Source organism: Megalops cyprinoides, chromosome 11, assembly GCF_013368585.1.
Source record: "Megalops cyprinoides isolate fMegCyp1 chromosome 11, fMegCyp1.pri, whole genome shotgun sequence".
NCBI classification, from domain to species: Eukaryota; Metazoa; Chordata; class Actinopteri; order Elopiformes; family Megalopidae; genus Megalops; species Megalops cyprinoides.
In genome coordinates this window covers 8,928,763-8,951,343 of record NC_050593.1, presented here as the reverse complement: position 1 = coordinate 8,951,343, position 22,581 = coordinate 8,928,763, and the positions used below count along the sequence as shown (strand labels likewise).

Below are 22,581 nucleotides of genomic sequence, written 5' to 3'. Positions count from 1 at the left end.
GCTTGAATCTTCTCTTACGGCAACTCTTATTAATCTTAATGAGAGCTATGGGTTGTATGGGTAGTGTCTTTGTGAGCTGGCTAAGATCTTAAATTTGTATTTCAGCAAGCAAACCTTTTGGTACTGCTTTTTGAGGACACAAATGGAGCATTCAGATGGCTTATCCCTTTCTGGCTCTGAAATATCAGAAGCTTTTCTCGTTAGTCCTCAGGTTTTGTGGTCAACGTAAGATAGCATGCTATTCTGTTCTGTACAATAAAAAGAGTAGGTATTCACACCAATGTAAAAACACGAAGTAGTATAGGGCCCAGGTTTCCTGAAGTGGGAGATAGGATAACTGTGAAGTATTGCTCATAGGAGTGAACGCTGATTTTGCACTGTCCAAGGGAGAGTGCAACGGTGTAAATGTGCAGCATTTGGTCTGATGCAGACAGCAAGTCATTTCTTCCTCTTCCATTCCCTGCCTTTTGAGGGTTTAATTATGCTCAGGAAACTTAGTGCCACAAGGAATTCCAATAGGTGATTTTACTGTGCAGCCTAAGATCACTCCTCTGAATTGTATGCTGTCCATGTAAATATGACAGCTCTGTAGGTAAGCTGAGTGGTTACTGTTAACTGTGGATTACAAAGGGAGTCCTGTTTTCAGAGAGGAGGGAAATACCACCCTGAGTCAGAGGAGAGGGCCATCTTTGCCAGCTGGAAATCCCCAGGATGGCTGGGTGTGGATACCTACTAGGTTTCTTTCATTTGTACTGTTTGGGTTTGGAAAACTAAGGTTTCTCAAACTCCCCCACAGAGGGCAGCAGTCCATGGTGGAAATTTTGAGTGCATTAATTACTCATATTAATCAGGCCATTGCAGTTGTGCAAGTTACTGTGTACATTAGAACATATTAAAACCGTCCCTCCATATTTTAGGCCAGTTTGAGACTTCAAAAGGGAGATGCTCCTTTTTATGATTAAATGTTCACTGTCTTAGAAAAGAGTAAACCATTTCTTGGCTTAAACAGTTTAGCACATAACCTAAAGCAACAAAGTTAAAAAAAAGGAAAAGAAAAGAAAAAAGAAAAAAGCATCCATCCAAGAAGTGATATATTACTTTGCCAGCAGAGGGCACCACAGCAAAGTCCTGGTAGGCTACACCAATGTGCTCCTCAGATCGCAGGCATACTGTTATACTACTTCCCTCTACCTGATGTGTTCACAGTCCTTCTGTGTATGTTAAGGATTACTTTAAGTGACATGGCAAGAGACTGAATGAGTGAGGAACATTTTATAAGCAATTATGGTTATTTATTTTTGTAATAATTAGTCAAGTGATAAATCATAGTAAAACAGGTGTTTTGTTCTTCACCTACACTTTGTGGAAGGGAAAATTTTAAAATTAATTTTGTAATGTAATTTTTTTATGATAAAGGCTCATGGCTATTAATATATGGTCAGAAAATTGCTTAACATAATTATTAGAAATTATTAGTTTCTAAAATGCAGTTTAGATTACAGAATATTTAAAGAAATACCAATGTTAAATATGTCTTGCATTCTGATTATACCACTATAATATTTCATTATATCTAAAATGCAGATATTACAAGGTCATAATAAGGTATATGGTGTAACATGGATAATTTGCAAGTAACAGTGAAGTACTGTATATAGCTATATATTTTAATACATGGTTTATGCATAAAAGTATGTTTATTTCATTCATGAGTTCATGAGTTTTTTCATGAGTTTTATGTGGATATTTTCCCAGTCAAGAACAGTGTAAGCCTTGAGAGCTGATGTGCCTTGTTATTTTTCATAAATATGATTACCCAATTCAACATCAGCCCTTGTGCCAGCTAAAATATGGTTCTGAAAGGCACCTCGACAGCTCTGCGCTGTTCTGCCCTTGAAGTGAAGTATCTGAGCTTAGTTTTTGTATATGCGAACTAGCTCATGCCACAGATGTCCTTGTGCTCATTCAAGGTAAAAATGACAGATTAATATTAATATTAAAATAGATTCTTCTCATTAATGATACAGTCCCAAGTGCTTTTTCCATACCATACTCTTTTTGGTTATAATAAGTGTGTATTGTGTCATAGGATTTATTTCTTTATTTGTTTTTTGTACCTGTCTTGTGTTTGTGATGTTTCCTTGGCTTATCTGTTATCCCATTTTCCTCTTGGCCATGAATGTGTTTACCGGGAGAGCTCTTGTGCTGTGGAGAGGAGTACTGTTCTTCTAGGGGCTGTTTATGTCCTGATGTGCATTCCTGAACAATTCCAGCACAGCTTTATTGGCTGTGATGTAGTGTGTGAAACTCAGTCAGGTCAACAGCCTTGCAGACATCTGCATGAAACACACAGGGGCCGTGTAAATTCCTCCATCCAACCAATATGTTGTGGTCAAACCATTTTCTTTTAAAACTAAAATGATTTTGTTGGGGGTTGGGGGGTGTTATCCTGTGAGTGGAAGCAGAGAGGCCATGTGACAGAACTTTGAAGAGTGGGTAACGGTAGTCTTGGTGATCCCAGACTCAGTGTCTCCCAGTCTTTGTCACCACAGTGATCCCTGACTCAGTGACTCCCAGTCTTTGTCACCACAGTGATCCCTGGATCAGGGACTTCCAGTTTTTAGACAGGAAAGCCTCACTTCCTTGACATGCTACGATGAATTGTCTCTGCTCATTTTGTCACAGGGTTTGAGGTGATCCATTTGGTCCCTTTCCTCCTGAACACAAACACGTGTTTTCTCAAGAGCACATGTTATTTTTAAAGGAGAACCTGAAAGCCCAGTCATTCTGACAATAAAAATAACTGGAAGCCACAACAATGACTGATCTGTTACAGTCTGTTTTTTGTTAGCATTAACACCTGATAATATTTCATTTTTGCTCAACACTCAGTTCAAGTTGTCCAGTTTTTATCTTTCCTTTTGAAAACAGCACTGATGTTATCATACATCAGTGCTAATACATAGCTCTGATGAATGACGATTGTTCTCTTTACAAGTCGGGTTCATTGTTATGGTGGAAGTGTAACCAGCTCCGCTCATTTGAACTTGTGAAATTTTTGTAATTTTATCTTTGCAATTATCTTTGCAATTCTCAGTGTGACTAGACCTTTACCTCTGAATGGACACCACATCCAACCAGTATAACCTTGACTAGGTCCCAGCACAATATCCCATTATATGCCGTAGATGATTAGTCATCTCGCGAGGAGTTTCACGTGGATCGACACCCACTCCATGTACATGTAACAAGCTTGGAACACCACAGGAAAAGCTGACCACATAGAAACTCTCCCCATGTAATCCCCCAACTGGAGAAGACTTTCCAGTGCAGAGCCCCATTAAGAACATGGCCGTTAGGAGATGGAAAATGCAGGCCCTGCCAAAGGTAAACCGTTACCCATGAGCAGCTGCTGTTTTCACAAGTGGTTTGCATTATGCCATCATCGACCCAGCAGATCCACAGAAAACAAACCCACAATTCCCGGCTTTTGCCACCCGGCAGCCTTGCTCACTTATCAGAGCAGAACATCAGCACAAAAATAAAATAAAGACAACAGAGGAATTGCCACAGAGTTAGTGAGCAAGAGCGCAGATGTTGTTTGCGAATGCAGAGCGTGAGATGTTTGCTGGCAAGTGCCGGGTTTTGATGTGGCGAGGGGAGATATGCACGGCGAGTCCAGCGAGAGCCGGCCGCCTCGGCCTTGGCACGTCCTCATTGACGTTTTGTGGTGGCAGCGGATCACATGTTTCTGCAGACGCGGCCAGAGTGGTTTGGTTTTTCTAGCATGCTGGGGATAAATATAACTGTAAACATGCCGTTTTCTCACTGGCTACTCTGGCACAATGTTATGAATGCGGGAAGGAGAGAATGAAAAAATGCAAAAGAAATGAAATAAAAGGAGTTAAATCGGTTAAACTGGTGTGAGTGATGAATATGTTTTATTCTCTCTTCATGGGTGGATGGTTGTCACAGCATCCTAAACTCTTGGTGGTTTGATCTCACACCCTGGAGTGTTGGAATGTAAGTACACACAAGCCCATTCAGTGACGGTGCATGCATTCTCCTCTAGAGGGTGGTAGTGAGCCAGAGCAGACCTGGCAGGTGCAGGGAGCAGAGCAGGACCACAGAATGGGCAGGATGCCAGTACACAGAGCAAATACACCCACATACGCATACATGGGGGATCCATCAGAAATTCCCGTTAACCAACATAGCCTGTCTTTGGACTGGGAGGATACTGGAGTACCGAAAGGAAACCCAAATGCATATGGGGAGAACATGTGTGTATATGTACAAATATAAACGCACACACACACAGACACACACACACACACACACATTATATATCTGGATATGTGAAAGCTGTAATTATAATCAGAGCTGTAACACAGTCATTAACTGCTTGTTTATTTATTATTTGTTTTATGTCTTATGACCGTGGTTGGTAATGTATGTAATCTTCTCCAAGAAATATTCATTTTCTATTCCACAAAAATGGTGCTGGAGGAGTTGTCAGAATAAAGGAGGCAGGAGAATTCTGTACTTCTGTTCTGTATGTCCTGTGTCATTCCTGCAAAAATTCCAAAAAAAAAACAAACAGTGAAAACACTAGCCCACTGCACTTGTCGATTCCTCAGCTTTATCTTGGTGGAGAGTTTCTTCATGGGCTAGTGTGACATCAGACCTGTCCACTGCAGATCTGTGGATTCGCTGAGCAGTTTGTGATTATTTCATTAATGCCTCACAAAGCAGACCTAACCAGCAGGTTCGTAAACATGCCAGACCAGGTCTAAATGGTTTTGTGTGTGTCCCCTTTGTTGGCAGGTCTTCTGTCCGGTGCTTTGATCGAGGATGCGGAAACATCGGTACTTGTCGCTGTGCGCCCTCTTGGGCGTGGTGCTCTCAGGCGTACTCCCCAACATTGACGCTCAGGAAGGTAAGTTGGCTCCACGGCAGGTTTTCTGACAGAAGCGGGGTGGGGCAGGTTCCTCTGAGTCCTGCCCTGCCCTGTCTTGTGTGATCATTGGGTTTCACAGGGCAGGAAGAGTCCCTCAGACATTCGGCAAACCTCCGTACCCTCTGTGGCCGAACAAGAACAACCATGCAGCAAGAGCAGCAGAGAGGACTCTGAGAGGGCCACCAGCATTCCTTTAGATGGAAAGATATGGCAGAGGTCCCTCCTAAATTAAGCAAAGTAGGAACTGACTGCATCACAGTCTAAGCTGGAATTGAAAAAATTCCATGCAGAAAAAGACATCAAATTAACACACTGAAAAGGTTCCTTTGATTTCCAGGGCCTTGATATTCTGCTGGGTGGTTGTTGTTAGGTGGAGCTCACAGATTGTTTCTTGTTTTTTGATCATATTGTTTTTGTTGCTGGGAAAAACATAACAAGTTATTGCAGCGAATGCCAACAGAAGAACGATATATTTGCTTTAAACACCACATGCTGAGAAAGAAATGCCTGAGGCAGTGCGGTTACCAAAAATACATTGCTCAGATTTAACAGTCAGGGAGAATCTGTGATGAAGTGTTTCAAGGTGTAGCAGCAGGGTCACTTAGGTATAACAGTGCAGCATCAAACTGCAAGTCCAGTAGAGCGAGGGAGGCTCCATGACCTATGGCATAAATAAGGAGATGCCTCTCTTACAGGGTTGACATGGCTTTCAAATGGCGAGAGACCTGTGTCATGTAGTACAGTCATATAGGACTGTCCTAACATTTTAATTTGGCCATAAGAGTTGACCAAGCCAAAAAAGTAGGGGAATTGCCACTACAACACTGTTACTTGACCTGTGTTGTAACAGTGCTTTTCGGCAAGCGCTGCTTTTCAGAATGTTGCACCACATTCTTGCCGTCATTAAAGACAATGGATGGTCACTTAGCAGTAGTGATTTTTCATCCAAGTGTATATGTAGATAAACAAGCAAAATCATAATTTACAGAGATAGTGCCTCATGGCTAATACAGTAATACTGTAATTTACTAAAAAATTGAAAGTTTAAAGTTTCTGAAGGTAATTCAGTATCTGTTTCAGGGAATGTTTAACTCCCAGCAACCCACCTTACTGATCTGCTGAGTGGTACAGATAAGGACGGATAAATAATAAGGGTGTTTTTTAATAAATAATGAGCAGGACAAAAAACATATTTTTATTTTTCTGAAAAGAAAAAAAGAAATATTTGTAAATGAGCCCAAAAGAGAGTGTTTAGTTAAAGCACATGCCAAGTAAACAGTCCCACAAAAGCAGATTGATTAAACTTTGGCACATCCTGTCCAGCCTGCTCCTTGGGTTTGGCTTTCTCACGATGACCCCTAAATGGCCCCAGCTGCCTTTTAAAAGCCATGTCGTCCCAATCTTGGCACCCTCTCTGAATTTAATGCTACTGGACTTGCCTGCGAGCTGCCCAGGACAAAGTCCTCAAACCGTTTTCTCTTTTAAAGATGGCAGACCAGCGCTGGCTGCAGATATATACTTTCTAGTGGACACGTCATGGAGCATTGGAGAAGAGAATTTTCAGTACGTCAGACAGTTTGTGTACAGTGTGGTAAAAGCTCTGGGCGAGTGGAGCGAGGGCTTCCGTTTCGCCCTGGTGCAGTACAGCGGCTCCCCCAAAACGGAGTTCCGGTTAAACACGTACCCAGCTGAGCGGGACCTGCTGCTGGCGCACGTCGAGAGCATGGCGTATCGGGGGGGAGGCACCAGAACCGGGCTGGGCCTGGAGTACCTGATTAGGAACCACATGACCGCGGCGTCTGGCAGCCGGGCTGCGGAGGGGGTCCCACAGATGGTGGTGGTCCTGACAGACGGACGCTCCCAGGACGACGTGGCCCCGCCCTCCTCTGTCCTCAAACTGGCTGGGGTGGACGTGTTTTCGGTGGGGGTGCAGGACGCGGTGGACTGGGAGCTCAGGGAGATCGCTAGCGCGCCCCTGGACACGCACATGTACAACGTAGACAGCTTTCCCGCCCTGCGGAGCATAGTCCAGGACTTAGTGGTCAATCTGTGCGCCGCTGCAGTGTCCCCTGCGGCGGCCGACACCATCGAGGCGGTACAAGACGTGACAGGTAACGGGGCTCGGGCCTCCGCTGTGGCGCTACCCTACTAATGTGACGAGCCCCCGAGAAGCAGCAACTCAGTCTGTGTCGGAGTATATTAACATCCAGGACATTTCACATAACGAGCCATAACCCTCCATCCAGCTGCACTATTAACATCACATGTTCATTGCGTTCTTTCTTAGCTTCTCGTGCCCCTGTAATACTTCAGATCACCCATTTGTCTGCATGTTATTCATTGAGACCCTAATCCCTCACAGAGTACATCCGATTCATCCCTGTGTTGCAGTGGACAGCATCGCCAGTGGGCGGTGCTCTTCTCTTTCAAGTTTGCTTTCATCAGAACAGGAAACAAGACCCCCAATGGAGGAACATGGCAATTCGGGCAGGGTATTCTGAAACTCCAGGATGTATCATGACACAACACATTAGCTTGAAAAAAATCTGAGCCAGACAAAAGTGTGTAATATACACACTTACATTACACTTGTATATACAAAGGCAAAAATACTTCCTTGTGGAAATCTCAGCCATTTTCTCACCACCTTCCTAGCAGTTTAATGCATATTCATGCATCTCTCTGTAGCATCTCTCATCCATCCATTAATCTGTTTATCTGCTCTGTAAATACATGTTGATATACCCACCCCTCCTCTGGGTCTTCAGCAGTAAATATTAAGATATCTGCCTGAAGAGTTCCACCCTATCCTCCAAAGAATTTTTAATAAACATGAAAATCTAGGCAGGGCAATCATGGAGAAGTGTTTCCCATTGCTCAGAAAACTCTCAAAGCAATGGATGACAAAACAGGAGAGCACAATTAAGGATCAAAACAAGCAGCCCAGGACCCCCCACGTGATGTGAAAAGCCATTAACGATATCTAACCTCCCACCTGCTGCTTCTGTGTCTGAACGTGATGTTGTCCTGTGTGTGAATACCACCAGCTTTCTTTGTATCTGTACAAAAAATTGTGCACAAAAGTCTACTGTTTAAAACGGTGATGAACTGCAGGACCCATCCTTGGCACGTTGCAGAGGTAGATGTGGTCAGAATATCTTTAACCAGTTATGCTGGATTCCTCAATTCCACAGACAAGTGCTGACTTTCAGAGAAGCATGTAATAGGCTCGACAGTGTAGTCTTACAGCACACATCTCAAGAGTGAAGTAAGCTGAATGTCATTAACAGCTGAGTTTTCCAGCCAGTGCTGAGCAAGGACAAGCTGCTTTAACCTTGTCTTTGCTGTAGCTGAGTCAGGTACACTGCATTACACTGCAGTGTAATATCGTAGCAGCTTATTCTGCATGAGCAGACAGATTCTACAGCGACAAGGATGGGCTGCAGAGTCATAACTGGTCACGTGATCACTGGGTTCTGTAACAGGAATCTGCATGAGTGGCTGAATTCCTAAGGTTGGAAGGTTAATGGTCAAGAATGATGCTATATTACCAGACAAATTACCAGATTGGTTTACCTGCTTCATTTATGTACATTTAGAGTATACTGCATCATAAACAACTGCACACAAGCACATTTTAATTCCAATAGACAGATCACAACAAACATTTAGTTTGTTCATCAAATACATGCTTCCATTTATTATCAGTCAAATAAGAAACGGCAATCATATAGCATATAGGAATTATACACATGAGAAAATAGCTGCTATAATAGTGACACTATGCATGTCTCTCAGAATCTCACAAACAGGGTCTTCCACACCTTAATTCAGTTTCCATGCAGAGTGGTGTGCTTCTGTATTGTTTTACAAATGGACTGTGTTTCTTGGTGGACATGACAGAAACATGAGCTCAGATGGCTGCATGTTGTCTCCCTGTTTTAACACTTTTTTCACATGTCGCTTTTTGTGCTCTGTTTTTTTCTCTCCCTCTCTCTCTTTCTCCCCCTCAAAGCACAAGAGTCGGCTGACCTTGTATTCTTAATTGACGGATCAGAGAACGTTGGAGACGCCAACTTCCCGCGTGTGCGCGAATTGGCGCTCAGCGTGGTTGAGAGGCTTGATGTGAGAAGGGACGGCATCCGCGTGGCTGTCGTTCTGTATAGCGCGGACCCCGATATTCAGTTCTATCTAAATAGTTATGACAACAAAGCGGCCGTTCTGGACGCCATCAAGGGCCTTAGCTTCCCGGGCGGAGATGAGGCCAACTTGGGGGCGGCCCTCGAGGAGGTGGCGGAGAGCCTCCTGGGCCCAGAAGCGGGTGGCAGAGCAGAGGAAGGGGTTCCGCAAGCCCTAGTGGTAATCAGCGCTGGGCCATCCAGCGACGATGTCAGTGCGGGCGACAGAACCTTAAAGCAAGCGAGTGTCTTTACGTTTGTCGTCGCGGCCGGCAGTGCCAGCGCTGCAGAGCTGGAGGGTATTGCCACGGACAGGAGCTTTGTGTTGTCCGCACCCGATATTGGTGCTGCTGCCAGACTGGGGGATCAACTGCTGCCTTACATTAACGGCGTGGCCCAACGCACCATTGTCTTGCAGACCGAAATGACTGAAGGTATGTAACTCTTAAGCCAGCGGCCACACAAGCCAGTGCAGAAAGCCTTGAGCGCCCATGAGCGTAAGAAATGCTAGACTTGTGTTTGAGGTGGACGGTCAAGGTGAGTGACTGATGCATGACTGGGTTCCAAGCAAATTCTGTGCTTCAGTGAAATAGCAACTGACCTCAGGTAAGAAGTCTGTGACTGAAAAACAGAAGAAATGGAATAGCATAGTCCTCTCTTGAAGTTTACTAGAGTGTCAACCAAGTAAGCCCTTCATTTGTTAGCGTTACATTTGTAGTTGCTTGGTGGTTTTAGTAAATATCCTGCATACATACTTCATACAGTATATTTAGTCCTAACATGTACTTTTCTGAAACTATGCTCCAGATTGTGAAGTTGCTGTGTGAATACAGCGAGTCATTTCTGTGACATGCAAGCTTGAAATTTTTATCTGATAAAATGCTTAAACTTCAAGTGCTTCAGTATATTTTAAGTTGTTGAATCATTGAGTCCAGTTTACACCTATATATACTGGAATTACATACACCTTGTTTAGTTCTGGAAAATGTTTACATGGTGTGAAATGAAGGGGCTGTTTTTCCATCTGAAGAAAGCAGAGTGCTATACATGGATTCACTCACACAGATTTTTTTGTCATGGTTAATGTGGTTAACGGTCCCTGTTAAAGGACCGTTTTATAGGTGCAGAGTTGGTCTAAAGTGTGAGATAATTCCATGCAGTCATGGAACTACTAAAATTTTCTAATTTTGTTCATCTACAGTGTGCAGAATACAAAGAGGAGTGACCCTCACATTTACAAGAAGCTGTTTTACTGAAATTTAATCAGTGGCCCAAACACCCATGCAAGTGGGTAGATGTAACTGAACAGAAAGTAACTAGCTGTTGAGGACCATTAATGTTTAAAAAAGTAGCTATGTGGTCTTATTTATAGTATCATTAGACAGAGAGTTCAGTTCTCCCACTCTTAATCAACATCTGACTGAAGGAATTATTTGTTACAGATTTTAGGAAGTATGTCTGAATATAAAGTATTTGTAAATAGGATACCAGGATGCTATTCATATGCTGAATAGGCAACAAAACAACATTGTAAGGCAAAATAGCTAGATAGCAAGATATTGAATCATAACAGGCCTGTGCAGACAACATTAGCCACAGAAATAGAAATAGAAACACAATTTTAAAATACATTGATAGAAAGATGCAACATCTCTTGGTAAGCACCAAAACAAATTTAGGTGTGATGAAATCAAGCAAGCTGTGCTTAGAGATTACAGAAAACAGGCTGTGAGAGAGGAAGTGATTAAGATGCTGAAGACGTGAATGGCTATATCCCTTTGGGGATGGATGATCTTATATCAGCCAGGGTTTCTCAGGTTGCAGATGTATCAGCATCTTACCGTCTCAGGCACCTATAAATTACTAGGATGTCATCAGTGAAAACTAAGTCTGCACTAGCTTCTCTTTAGTGTGCTGTCTGGCTTATAGGGTCAAAAAGTGATTAGTGTCATCAGTGAGTGTGGTGTGAAGGACTGAACATGCCTTGCTTCCTGGGGGTGTGGAGGTACAGCAAACAAAGTACAAATGATTAGTTTTGGTGATCCCAGAGACAGATAAATGCAAGGAGGGGCAGACAAAATTCTCATGTCAAGTTAATGACATAGGTGTTGTGCCAGCTATGAAAATGTATAATTCATGCCCCAAACAGCATTTGCTGTGAAGATGTAATTGAGAGACTAATTGAAAGACACCCAGTAACAATAGAACATATGGAATGCAGAGCATTCCCTTATAGACTGTCTCTTTGCAGAAATTAAACAATGTAAATATAAAGGTTACTCCTCTTTGCTTCTTGTACAAAATACTTTGAGCAGTGTGGCCTCCTTCATTTTGCTGCCTGAGCCTCTGAAATGCCATTCCAGCCTCAACAAAAGCCTGATCTTGGAGAAAGCTTCAAGTATTTAAATGTTTGTTTGACAAGGTTAATTTTTTGCTGGACCAGTAAATTTATTTTAAAGCAAAAATGTTTTGCTTCACACACTTTGGCCTCCAGATTGTCATTGGTTAAAAAACACACACATTTCTAAACTGATGGGGAGTGGGCCACAAATCTGTTTACTGTTCCATTTACCATGCTTTAACAAAAACAGTGTTTCATTCAAATTGTTTGCGTTGTTTACGTTCTCTTTTCCAGCCTTGGCCGTTGGGAGGAGGGACATAATTTTCCTCATAGATGGGAGTCAGAATATGGGCAACACCCTCTTCGTCGGCATACGTGAATTTATCAAAAGGTTTGTCGAGTCCATGCCCATCGGACCCAATGAGGTGCAGGTGGGTGTGGCCCAGTTCACCAACAACGCTAAGCTGGAAATGGATCTGAACACTCACAGCACGAAGGAGGCCCTCAGTGCAGCGGTAGGCAAAATGCGCATCAGGGGCGGCACGCAGGTGACAAACATCGGGGCTGCCCTGGACTTCGTCAGGACCCAGATGCTGAGGGCTGACAAAGGAAGTCGGATCAGCCAGGGGGTGCCCCAGCTTCTGTTGCTCTTCTCAGCCAAGAAGTCCGGTGACAGCGTGGCCAAGCCGGCCGAGGAGCTCCAGCGAATGGGCGTCTTGACGATGGCCGCAGGCTCCAAAAACGCTGACGAGGCGGAGCTGAAGCAAATTGCCTTCGCTGATACCTTGGTCTTCATCCTCAAGGATTTCCGCATTCTGCTCCGCAATCCGAAGTTGATTGTCTCTCCTCTCTCAACACTGACTGGTGTCATTGTGACTGAGGCACCAACAGACCCAGGTAATAAAGCACTTATAACCCCACTGTAATTTTACTCAGCCACAGTGTAGATCAGTGGGATTTATAGCCACTGTCAAATGGATATGAATATGAATAAATAACATACAGCTGAGTGTATCTGTTATTATGATGAAATGTAAAAATGTAAAATTCACACTGAAAAAGTATATTTCCAATACATACATGAAATACGTAAAGTGAATAGTTTACCACTGAGAATAGTTCCACTGAGGGACCAGTACCTGAGAATGATTCTTGCAGCAGCATTATGTCCTTTGTAATTTTATTTTTCTAGTCATTATTGAGACCACTGTGCAGACCCAGCGCATCATCCGAGACATTGTCTTCCTGGTGGATGGATCAAGCTACGTGGGTGATGCCGGTTTCCCGTATGTGCGTGACTTTATCTCCGCTGTGGTGAACCAGCTGGATGTGAGCCAGGAGAGGGTGCAGATTGGCCTGATGCAGTTTGCGAGGGACTCCCGTCCAGAGTTCTACCTGAACTCATACTCCAACAAGCAGGATGTTCTGGAGGCCGTGGCCCGACTCAGCCCGATGGGGGGAACCACTCTGAACACAGGGGCGGCACTAGAGTATGCTAGAACCACTCAGTTTGAACCTTCAGCTGGGTCCAGGAAGCATCAAGGAGTCCAGCAAGTGCTTGTGCTCATCACGGGAGGGCAGCCTCAGGATGGACAGGAGGTCAAACGGGTCGCCGACAGACTTGCACTGTCAGGAGTTCTGACCTTTGCAGTTGGTGTAAACCAGGCAGATGTAAACTTCTTGAGAACCGTCGCCTTTGTTCCCGACCTGGCTTATTACGAGACCAACTTCAATGGCCTGTCAAATGTCGTTGGACAGATTATGTCACCGTTAGTCACGGTGGTTGGTGATACAGACACAGCTCCTGTTGATGGTGAGCTCTCCACATTGTTTTTTTATTCATTTGGGTTGTTGTTGTTAGAAATGGTTATTAATTATCTGTCTTGCCAGTGAAATTGATTTAGTGTTATGCTGATGATTGTCATTTGGCCTGAAGAGGGTTTAAGGGTAAGTGTTTGATTTCCTTTGCAGTGGAACCGCCAATCACTGGTGCCGAGAGGGACGTTGCATTTTTGGTCGATGGTTCTGACGCTGTTGGAGGTGATTTTCCCTACATCCGGGATTTCATACTAAAAGTGATCGAACCTTTGGATGTTGGAATCAGCAAAGTGCGAGTTGCCGTGGTCCAGCACAGTGAGAGCCCTTCACCCAACTTCTACCTGAACACTTACAAAACCAAAGAGGAGGTGACTGCAGCCATCAATGGCATGATGCTCGCGGGTGGCCGGAGTTTGAACACGGGGGAGGCCCTGACATTCATGAAAGAAACGGTCTTCTCTGCAGACCGCGGCAGCAGAGCATCTCAAAATGTACCACAGTTCCTGATTGTTCTGACCGGAGGCAGGTCAAGGGACAGCGTGAGGGAGCCCGCCGGCGCCCTGAAGACAGGTGGAGTTGTGCCCTTCGGTGTCGGGGTGAAGAATGCAGACCGCAGTCAAATTGAAGCCATCTCCCACAATCCCTCCTTCGCCTTCAACGTGAGGGAATTCAGCCAGCTGAACACTGTTCAACAGAGACTGGGGAGTTACGTCAGTCTTCCCAAAGAGAGCCTGCAGGCCATTCTGGAGCAAGGTAAGCTTAATTTCATTTTAAATGCTGTATCATACGATGGGTTGTTTTATACATGTGTTTTATACATGTGTGCTTTGCAATGATGTTACCGCTGGGTTGACAAACTGCTGTCTTTTCTCTGAATGTCCTCTATTTATCATGCCTCAGTTCATGCAGAAGATGTAAAAAAAGACATTGTGTTTCTGCTGGATGGCTCTGATGGCACTAGGAATGGATTCCCAGCAATGCGAGACTTTGTTCAGAGAGTAGTGGAGAAACTCAATGTGGGAGAGAACAAAGACAGAGTCTCTGTGGTTCAATACAGCAGAGATCCAGTTGCTAATTTCTATCTGAACACATACTCAACAAAGGATGATGTTACTAATGCCATAGAAAGCTTGAGGCACAAAGGAGGGAGACCTCTCAACACTGGGGTGGCTCTCCAGTTCCTTAGGCACAACATTTTCACTGCTTCTTCAGGGAGCAGACGACTGGAGGGTGTTCCTCAGATACTAATCTTTGTGACTAGTGGGAAATCTAGAGATGACATTAAGGGCCCAGCATTAGCGCTTAAAGATCTTGAAGTTGTGCCATTCTCCATTGGAGTGGGCAGCGCTGATCGCCGTGAGCTGGAATTGATTTCTTTCAAACCCAGATTTACCTACCAGATTTCTGCTTTTTCTGAGCTGCCCTCAATTCAGCAACCGATTGTTGCCACTATTAAGAGCTTTACTAAAGGTACAGATGAAAGTGTCACCCCAGGAATTCCAGAGGCAGTAGGTAAGAATTGCGGCGTGGGTTTCAAATATTAGGTACAAAGAAAATACATTGCATGGTCAATCTGGGGAATAATGTCGAAATGAAAAAATGCTTTGCTCTGTGGATTTCATTTCAGGAGCTTGTAGTAAACCCAGATTGCTTACCTGTAGTTTGCCCTGCACTCACATGATGTTTACATTTACATTGACATTCTGGATACATATATTCATAAGGAGGAATATTTCCAAATGTATGTTTTCTGTTTAGTTATGCACAATGTAGGAACATATGCCCTTTTTCTCTTTTTTACATGCTAGATACTCTTTGGCCATGGGAGTTCCATCTTTGGGAATCCATGCCTGTGCTTTTCTTATAGGCTGTTTTTTCTTTGTTCTGGTCCAAGACCAGTCTTTTCTGGCTCACCTCCAGCATGTCTGGGTGAGCAGCCTTCAAAAATGTGTCTTTTCCTTTGAAAAGATGGGATCCTGAAAATTTCATTTACTTCTATTCTGCATACAGCTGTAATACCTGCTTTCAAGCATAATTTCATCTTTTAACCTTTTTCCTTATGTTGTTAGAGGAATGAAAATGTTTTCAAATGTTTCATGAATGTGGAGTAAAGGAGCTCTTTTGTTTTCCCTGATGGTTGTTGTTTAACATATGGTCGTAGAAAAGGATTTCTTCAAGTCTTTAATAATAGTTAAAGCACAAATAATCATTAGAATCCCACAAAATAGATAAATTATTTGGAATGGTAAAGATACGTACATGGGCATTGTCAGGGCAAATTCAATTTTGGATATCCTGTTTACATTATGGAATGTTTTACAGGTTTAGAATGCTTGAGTGATGAATACCCTAATTAATGATCAATGATCGATGCTCCATCCTTATGTCCCATTCCTGTCTTTCATGAATCTTAGTTGACACAGGAGGCATCAAAAGGGACGTTGTGTTTCTTCTTGATGGTTCCGATGACTCCAGAAATGGATTGCCTGCGATCCGAGAATTCATTCGAAGAATGGCTGAAGACCTTGACATTGACGGGGACAATGTTCGAGTAGCCGTCATCCAGTACAGCGATGACGCTTCAGCTTACTTTCATCTAAAGACTCACAAAACCAAGAAGGATGTGGTGTATGCAGTCCGAAGCCTGAGACACAAAGGAGGGAAACCCCGCAACACTGGGGCAGCTCTCCAGTTTGTTAGAGACAATGTCTTTACTGCTACTTCTGGGAGCAGACAACTGGAAGGTGTTCCACAGATTTTGTTTGTTTTGACGGGCGGAAGATCCAGTGACGATGTCGTAGGTCCCGCCGCCGATCTGAAAAGACTCGGGGTGCTGTCCTTTGCCATCGGGATGAAAAACACAGAGGAAAGCGAGCTACAGAGTATCGCCTATACTTCCAGGTTTCTGTTTAACCTGCCTGTCTTTGGTGAACTCCTGTCCATTCAACCAGAAATCCTTTCCTTTGTCAAATCCAAAATGGGAGTTGAACCTCCAACTATCGTTGGTAAGAAAGAAACATTGCTTAACCCTCAGTGAGCAGCAGAACGTAGCCCACTCTGAAATCTCGTTTTCTTATCAACTAGTGATCTCAGTTGGTTTGAATACTTGTGAAACTGCTTTATCATTGAAAGAAAAAACAATTGATCAGTTTCACTATTTTCAAACTGTCTGCTTGGTCTAGAGACCAGCTTTATTGAGTGGATATCCTGTCTATATCCACAGTCTTGATCAGGTAAACAGAATGTAGACCTGAAGGTTTGTCATTTTGTTTACAACTGAGGCTCTGCCTTTCTTGCTCTCCCTGTGAGAGCTTCACAAGTTGCCCTTCGGATAAATTGTCCGGAAAACCGTTTACTTGTGAGCGCCAGACTACTTTTTGCCCTGTGCTCTTTCTTGAGCCAATGATAACCATATCATTGCCTGGCTGCTCTGAATTCAAACAATTCAAGGCTCTTGTTCATGGCCGCTCTTTCCCCTTTCACAGTGCTGTTTTCTGCTCATCTTACTCCTTGGAGTTGCACCACATTAGCAAGATTTCCAATGTCATTTCCTCTTAGATTTTCCTCAGAACTTGAAATTATGATTTCTCATAAATCCTGAGATAACAAGTGTTTTCCCACAGAACTCTTTCTGATGTAGCCTGCATTATTAACAGATCATTGAAATAGCCCACATCTTCCATTTTTCATTATTTCCTCTTGTTTTCTCACTTACTATGATTATATCGAAAAATTGCAAACTGTTACTGTATAGCTCACTTTCCGCTTGCATGTTTTGAAATACATACATTTTTCATCAGAACTTGTCACAGATTTTAAGAAATGTAATAGTACTATAAGGCATGTTAATTTCCATGGATTTCTGATTTTCATAGGAGCTGAGCCTGCATTTTCTGGATATTTTTTGTTTGTACAGTAATTACACTTGCTTCTATGATATTTGAATAATATTTGTTAATTAGGTTGTTCGTTGTGTGTCTTAGTTGAACTAGATGCAGCACAGAGAGACATTGTGTTTCTGCTGGATGGTTCTGATGGTACTAGAAGTGGATTCCCATCAATTCGAGACTTTGTTCAGAGAGTAGTGGAGAAACTCAATGTGGGAGAGAGCAAAGACAGAGTTTCTGTGGTTCAGTACAGCACAGATGCAGAAGCTAATTTCTATCTGAACACCTACTCAACAAAGGGAGATGTCATTGATACCATAAGAGGTCTGAAACACAAGGGAGGACGACCTCTGAATACTGGAGCAGCTCTCCAGTTTGTGAAGGACAATGTCTTTACTACTTCTGCTGGAAGTAGACAACAGGAAGGTGTTCCTCAGATACTGGTTCTGCTGAGCGGTGGGAGGTCCCAGGATGATGTTGGCATTCCTGCTTCTGCTCTAAAAGAGGATGGTGTTGTGCCTCTCAGTATTGGGACGAGGAATGCAGATATACTTGAGCTTCAGATGATCTCACACAACCCCAGCTATGCTGTATCTGTACCTGGATTCGATGACCTTCAGCATGTCCATCAGCAGCTTCTATTATTTGTAAAAAGCGTGCCTCGTCAGCCGAGACCACGTCCACCAAATGTTGTAGGTAAGAGCACCATTTATTTAAAAAAAAACAAAAACTGAAGTTGCACATTTTAAACTAAGAACTGTTTCAACTGAGGGCTCTTTGAATTGCTTCTTTGGAATCTTGAATATTCAGTACATCTTATTTTCTTAATTGTTTTATATGAAGTGTATTGATCTGTTTTGAAGGTATGTGAGTCATTCTATATTAAATCAAGCAGTGCCTCATGCATTTTGGTCTTCAAAGTCACTCACTTCAAATTTTGAAAAAGGCATATACCAAAAACTACTTTGAATACAGAGTATTCTAATCCAGAATATTTGCTAACAAACGGTGGTAAATGTGAGACCAAAGTGCTTGAGTTCTCCCCCCAACCCCTTCTTATATGGAGGTGTAAAAGGTCATTACAATGTGAAAATTGAATATTTGCTGTGGGAGATGCTTACTAATCTATCCTGATATACTTTCTAGTAAAAACCAACACGACACAGAGGGATATTGTGTTTTTATTGGATGGTTCTGATGAAACTCGGAGTGGATTTGAAGCAATGCGAGACTTTGTTCAAAATATAGTGGAAAAAGTTGTGTTAGAGGAGAACAAAGACAGAGTCTCTGTTGTCCAGTACAGCAGAGATCCAGAGGCTCATTTCTATCTGAACACCTACTCAACAAAAGGAGATGTCATTGATACCATAAGAAGCCTGAGGCACAAAGGAGGACGACCTCTCAACACTGGAGCAGCTCTCCAGTTTGTTAGAGACAATGTCTTTACTCCTTCTGCTGGAAGTAGACGACTGGAGGGTGTTCCTCAGATGTTGATTCTGCTGAGTGGTGGAAGGTCGAGTGATGATGTTCGAAATGCTGCTTCAAACTTAAAAGGCCTCAGTGTCATGCCACTAGTAGTTGGTGTGAGGAATGCAGATACACTTGAGCTACAAACAATTGCATATGAGCCCCATTTTGCTTTTTCCATTTCCAATTTTTATGATCTCCCAAACATTCAACAGCAAGTGTTTTCAGCAATGACGACAGTTGCAAAACCTATCTCCACAGAGTCGCCGTCCGTGATAGGTAAGGAAAACAAGCATTTACAAACAAAAACCTAATTGTGACTATTAAAATACACAATAATGTTTTGTTAGCTTCTATGGTTTCACAAATGTAAATTCATCTTCATTTTTGTTACATTTTGACGGAGAAATGTTGCTATTAGATAAAAGTTAACTAATACAGTTGCAGCCCATGGGGGGATGTCACGGTATGAGGTTTTGAGTGATGACTTTTACAGCAATGATGAATCAATCACACGGAGGGATGTGGAACATGAGAGGAACCATCCACACAATTTAAAGATCAGGCAACCTGAGCAGCATGATGATACAAAACTCACACATGTTTTTTGTTTGCTATTATGGACCTGTTTGTTTTGTGAAGAAAACAGGTTGTGTAACAGTATAATGTACAGCTAGCACTTGTAGACCTCTCAAGGCCTCAAGGCCTGCCAAGCTCAGAACTGCATGTAAGTAAGAAAAAACACTGCAGATTCTAGTTAGTTGACTAAGGTGGTATTATTAAAATTAGTGATTTGAATTGAATTGCAATTATGCATGGATTAATATTTCTAAGAACACTAAAACATGCACGGAATAATATGTGCACCATTGATACTTGGAAATTCCTGTAAGAGGAGTGTAACTATCTTACAAGGATCTTGAGTTGAAACACAACCTGTTCAATATTTTTGCTTTTATTAAAAAAAAAAAAAAAAACCCTGACATCCATTTTGGTTTCAGTGAAAAGTTTACTTAAGTAATGTTGTTAATCCATTAACACAGCAAAATGTTTTTAAAAATCAGATTCACTGTGGAATGTTGTAATATTGGTGTACCGTGACATCCCTTGCCTGAATAACTGGACTCAGGTGTTGAACATCACATGATTTCAATGATTATGATTACATGATAACCATATAGCAAACTTTTATGCATTAACATTTTGTGTAAATGTTTATGCTTGCGACAGATGATGGAAAAAGAGACATTGTGTTTTTACTTGATGGCTCGGATGACTCACGAAACAGATTCCCAGTAATTCGTGATTTTGTCCAAAGAATTGTGGAGAAGTTTGATGTTGAGGAAAAAAAAGGCAGAGTTTCTGTGGTCCAGTACAGTGATACTCCTCAAGCTAACTTCTTTCTGAACACACACTCGACAAAGGAGGATGTCCTTGACACCCTGAGAAGCCTGAGGCACAAAGGAGGGAGACCTCTCAACACTGGGGCAGCTCTCCAGTTTGTTAGAGACAATGTCTTTACCGCTTCTTCTGGGAGCAGGCGACTGGAAGGTGTTCCGCAGATACTGATTCTGCTGAGTGGTGGAAGGTCTAGAGATGACATTAGAGGTCCAGTAACTGCTTTGAAGGAAATTGGAGTCATCCCATTTAGTATTGGCACAGGAAATGCCGACACACTTGAAGTTCAAACAATATCCCATGATCCCAAATATGCTCTGTCCATTGCTGATTTTGAGGACCTTCCTACAGTTCAACAGGAGCTTCTTTCTTTGGTTAAGGAGGCATCTTATGCCAAACCAAAGATAACTACTAAAGGTTTTGGTAAGAGCTCTTAGTCTGTTACATTTTTATTTTAAGCTTTATTTATGTTTCTTATTTTTTGATTTTGGTTTTACAATATTTATTTTAAAAATAAATGAAAAATCTGTTTTGAATATTTTGGGTCTTATTGAAAATCACATGAGCACATGGGGTTTATATAAAGTGTATCATTTATCTGACTTTGACTTTGCCCAGTGACTTCTGCAATGGTTGCACTGACACTTCTCTTAATGTGTCCTGTAATTCATCACAGAATCTGCAAAAAGGGATGTTGTATTTCTTCTTGATGGATCTGATGATACAAAAAATGGTTTTGAAGGAGTCCGTCGCTTCATTCAAAGAATAGTGGAGAACCTCAGCATGGAGGATAATGGAGATCAGGTTGCCCTGGTTCAGTATAGCAGAGATGCTACTGCCAATTTTTATCTGAATTCATACTCGGCCAAAAGTGATGTGGTCAATTCAATAAGGTCCATGAGACACAAAGGAGGAAGACCTCTCAACACTGGGGCAGCTCTCCAGTTTGTTATAGACAATGTCTTCACCACCTCTTCTGGGGGAAGGCAACAGGAAGGTGCTTCCCAGATTTTATTTGTGCTCAGTGGAGGACGATCTAGTGATGACATCAGGGGTCCTGCACAAGCACTGAAAAAGAGTGAAATCAAAGCCTTTGGGATTGGAACAAAGAATGCTGATACCCTGGAATTGCAGACTATATCTTTCACACCCAGTCATGCTTTTTCCATTGCCAATTTTGAAAACCTTGAGGGTGTCGAGGGAAAAATTACATCTGTCATGAGTGGTGCTCAGGAAATTCTACCTGAATCTCCAAGTGTTTTAGGTAAGAATTGGATTGTTGGAATAATATAATTTCCTTGAAATTTTTTATCTTTACATTTTGTAATAGCATTTCATTTTCCGAATTGACTCCTTTCTTGAGACTTTGGTAATGATTACTTTATGTTTGACCAACAGTTAAGATTACATACTGTGAAGGGAGGTTGTAAAATCTGGCTTCTTTTTTCTCCTGTTTTGTTTGTTTCTGCACTTACAATGTTGTAGGCTTCGTCTTTGAATCAGATTCTGGAAAGGTGGATGTTGTGTTTCTACTCGATGGATCTGATGAAGCGAGGGATGGATTCCCAGCAATTCGTGACTTTGTTGGTAGTTTAGTGGAAAATCTTAACATCGGGGAAAACGAAGCTCGAGTTGCAGTTGTGCAGTACAGTGATGGTCCCACTGCTAATTTCTATCTAAATACACATTTGGCAAAGAGTGATCTCATTAATGGAGTCAGGAGTCTTCTGAGGCACAAAGGAGGAAGACCTCGCAACACAGGAGCAGCTCTCCAGTTTGTTAGGGACAATGTCTTTACTTCTTCTGCTGGAAGCAGACGAATGGAGGGTGTTCCTCAAATACTGATTTTACTGAGTGCTGGAACATCAGCTGATGACATTGGGGGTCCCTCAGACAGCTTGAAAGAAGCTGGAGTTGTGTCTTTGGGTATTGCTGTTAAGAATGCAGAGGAGACTGAGATGCAGACAATTTCATACAGCCCAAGTTATGCATTTTCTGCCCCCACCTTTTCCGAACTCTCCTCTCTTACACAGCCATTGCTGTTAACAGTTGCTTCTCACATGCATGCACCAAAAACAGAAATAGGTGAGTGCAACAGAACCTTGGCGTAAAAGACTGTTTTGCTTTAGCTGATACGTGGTGTTATTCTCCAGTATTTATTTTCAATCTGCACAAATAATTTGACAGAATCTTTTCATTCTCTATCAAGGCTCTCCATGTAAGTGCCATTCACTGAATTTTGTTCCATATTTATCCTAGTTCAAGCCCCAGGTGTGAAAAGGGACATTGTGTTCCTTCTGGATGGATCGGATGATTCAAGCAGTCGATTCACAGCAATACGAGAGTTTGTGACTAGCCTAGTGGAAAAACTTGACATTGATCAAAAGAAAGATAAGGTTGCTGTGGTCCAGTTCAGCAATACCCCAGTAGCTGATTTCTACTTCAATACTCATACAACCAGGGAGAGTGTGCTCAATGCAGTCAGGAACCTGAAGCCCAAAGGGGGAAGGCCACAATACGTTGGAGCAGCAC

The 22,581-nt window shown here is 42.6% G+C and overlaps 1 protein-coding gene across 6 annotated transcripts in view; it reads left to right on the top strand.

Annotated features, from left to right (window-relative positions):
* LOC118785338 (collagen alpha-3(VI) chain-like) overlaps nucleotides 1-22,581 on the top strand; it is a 61,178-nt gene that overhangs the window by 3,296 nt on the left and 35,301 nt on the right. For 3 of the 6 annotated variants that reach the window (XM_036539931.1, XM_036539928.1, XM_036539925.1), the window contains exons 2-6: nucleotides 4,828-4,939; nucleotides 8,976-9,572; nucleotides 11,774-12,376; nucleotides 12,672-13,292; nucleotides 13,451-14,050. In XM_036539931.1, the coding sequence (XP_036395824.1) occupies nucleotides 4,855-4,939; nucleotides 8,976-9,572; nucleotides 11,774-12,376; nucleotides 12,672-13,292; nucleotides 13,451-14,050 (2,506 nt within the window). In that variant the 5' untranslated portion in view covers nucleotides 4,828-4,854. Of the gene's footprint in view, nucleotides 1-4,827; nucleotides 4,940-7,018; nucleotides 7,072-8,975; nucleotides 9,573-11,773; nucleotides 12,377-12,671; nucleotides 13,293-13,450; nucleotides 14,051-19,958; nucleotides 20,240-22,581 lie in introns of those variants that run through there. The other 3 variants (XM_036539930.1, XM_036539929.1, XM_036539932.1) reach the window with 3 other exon arrangements.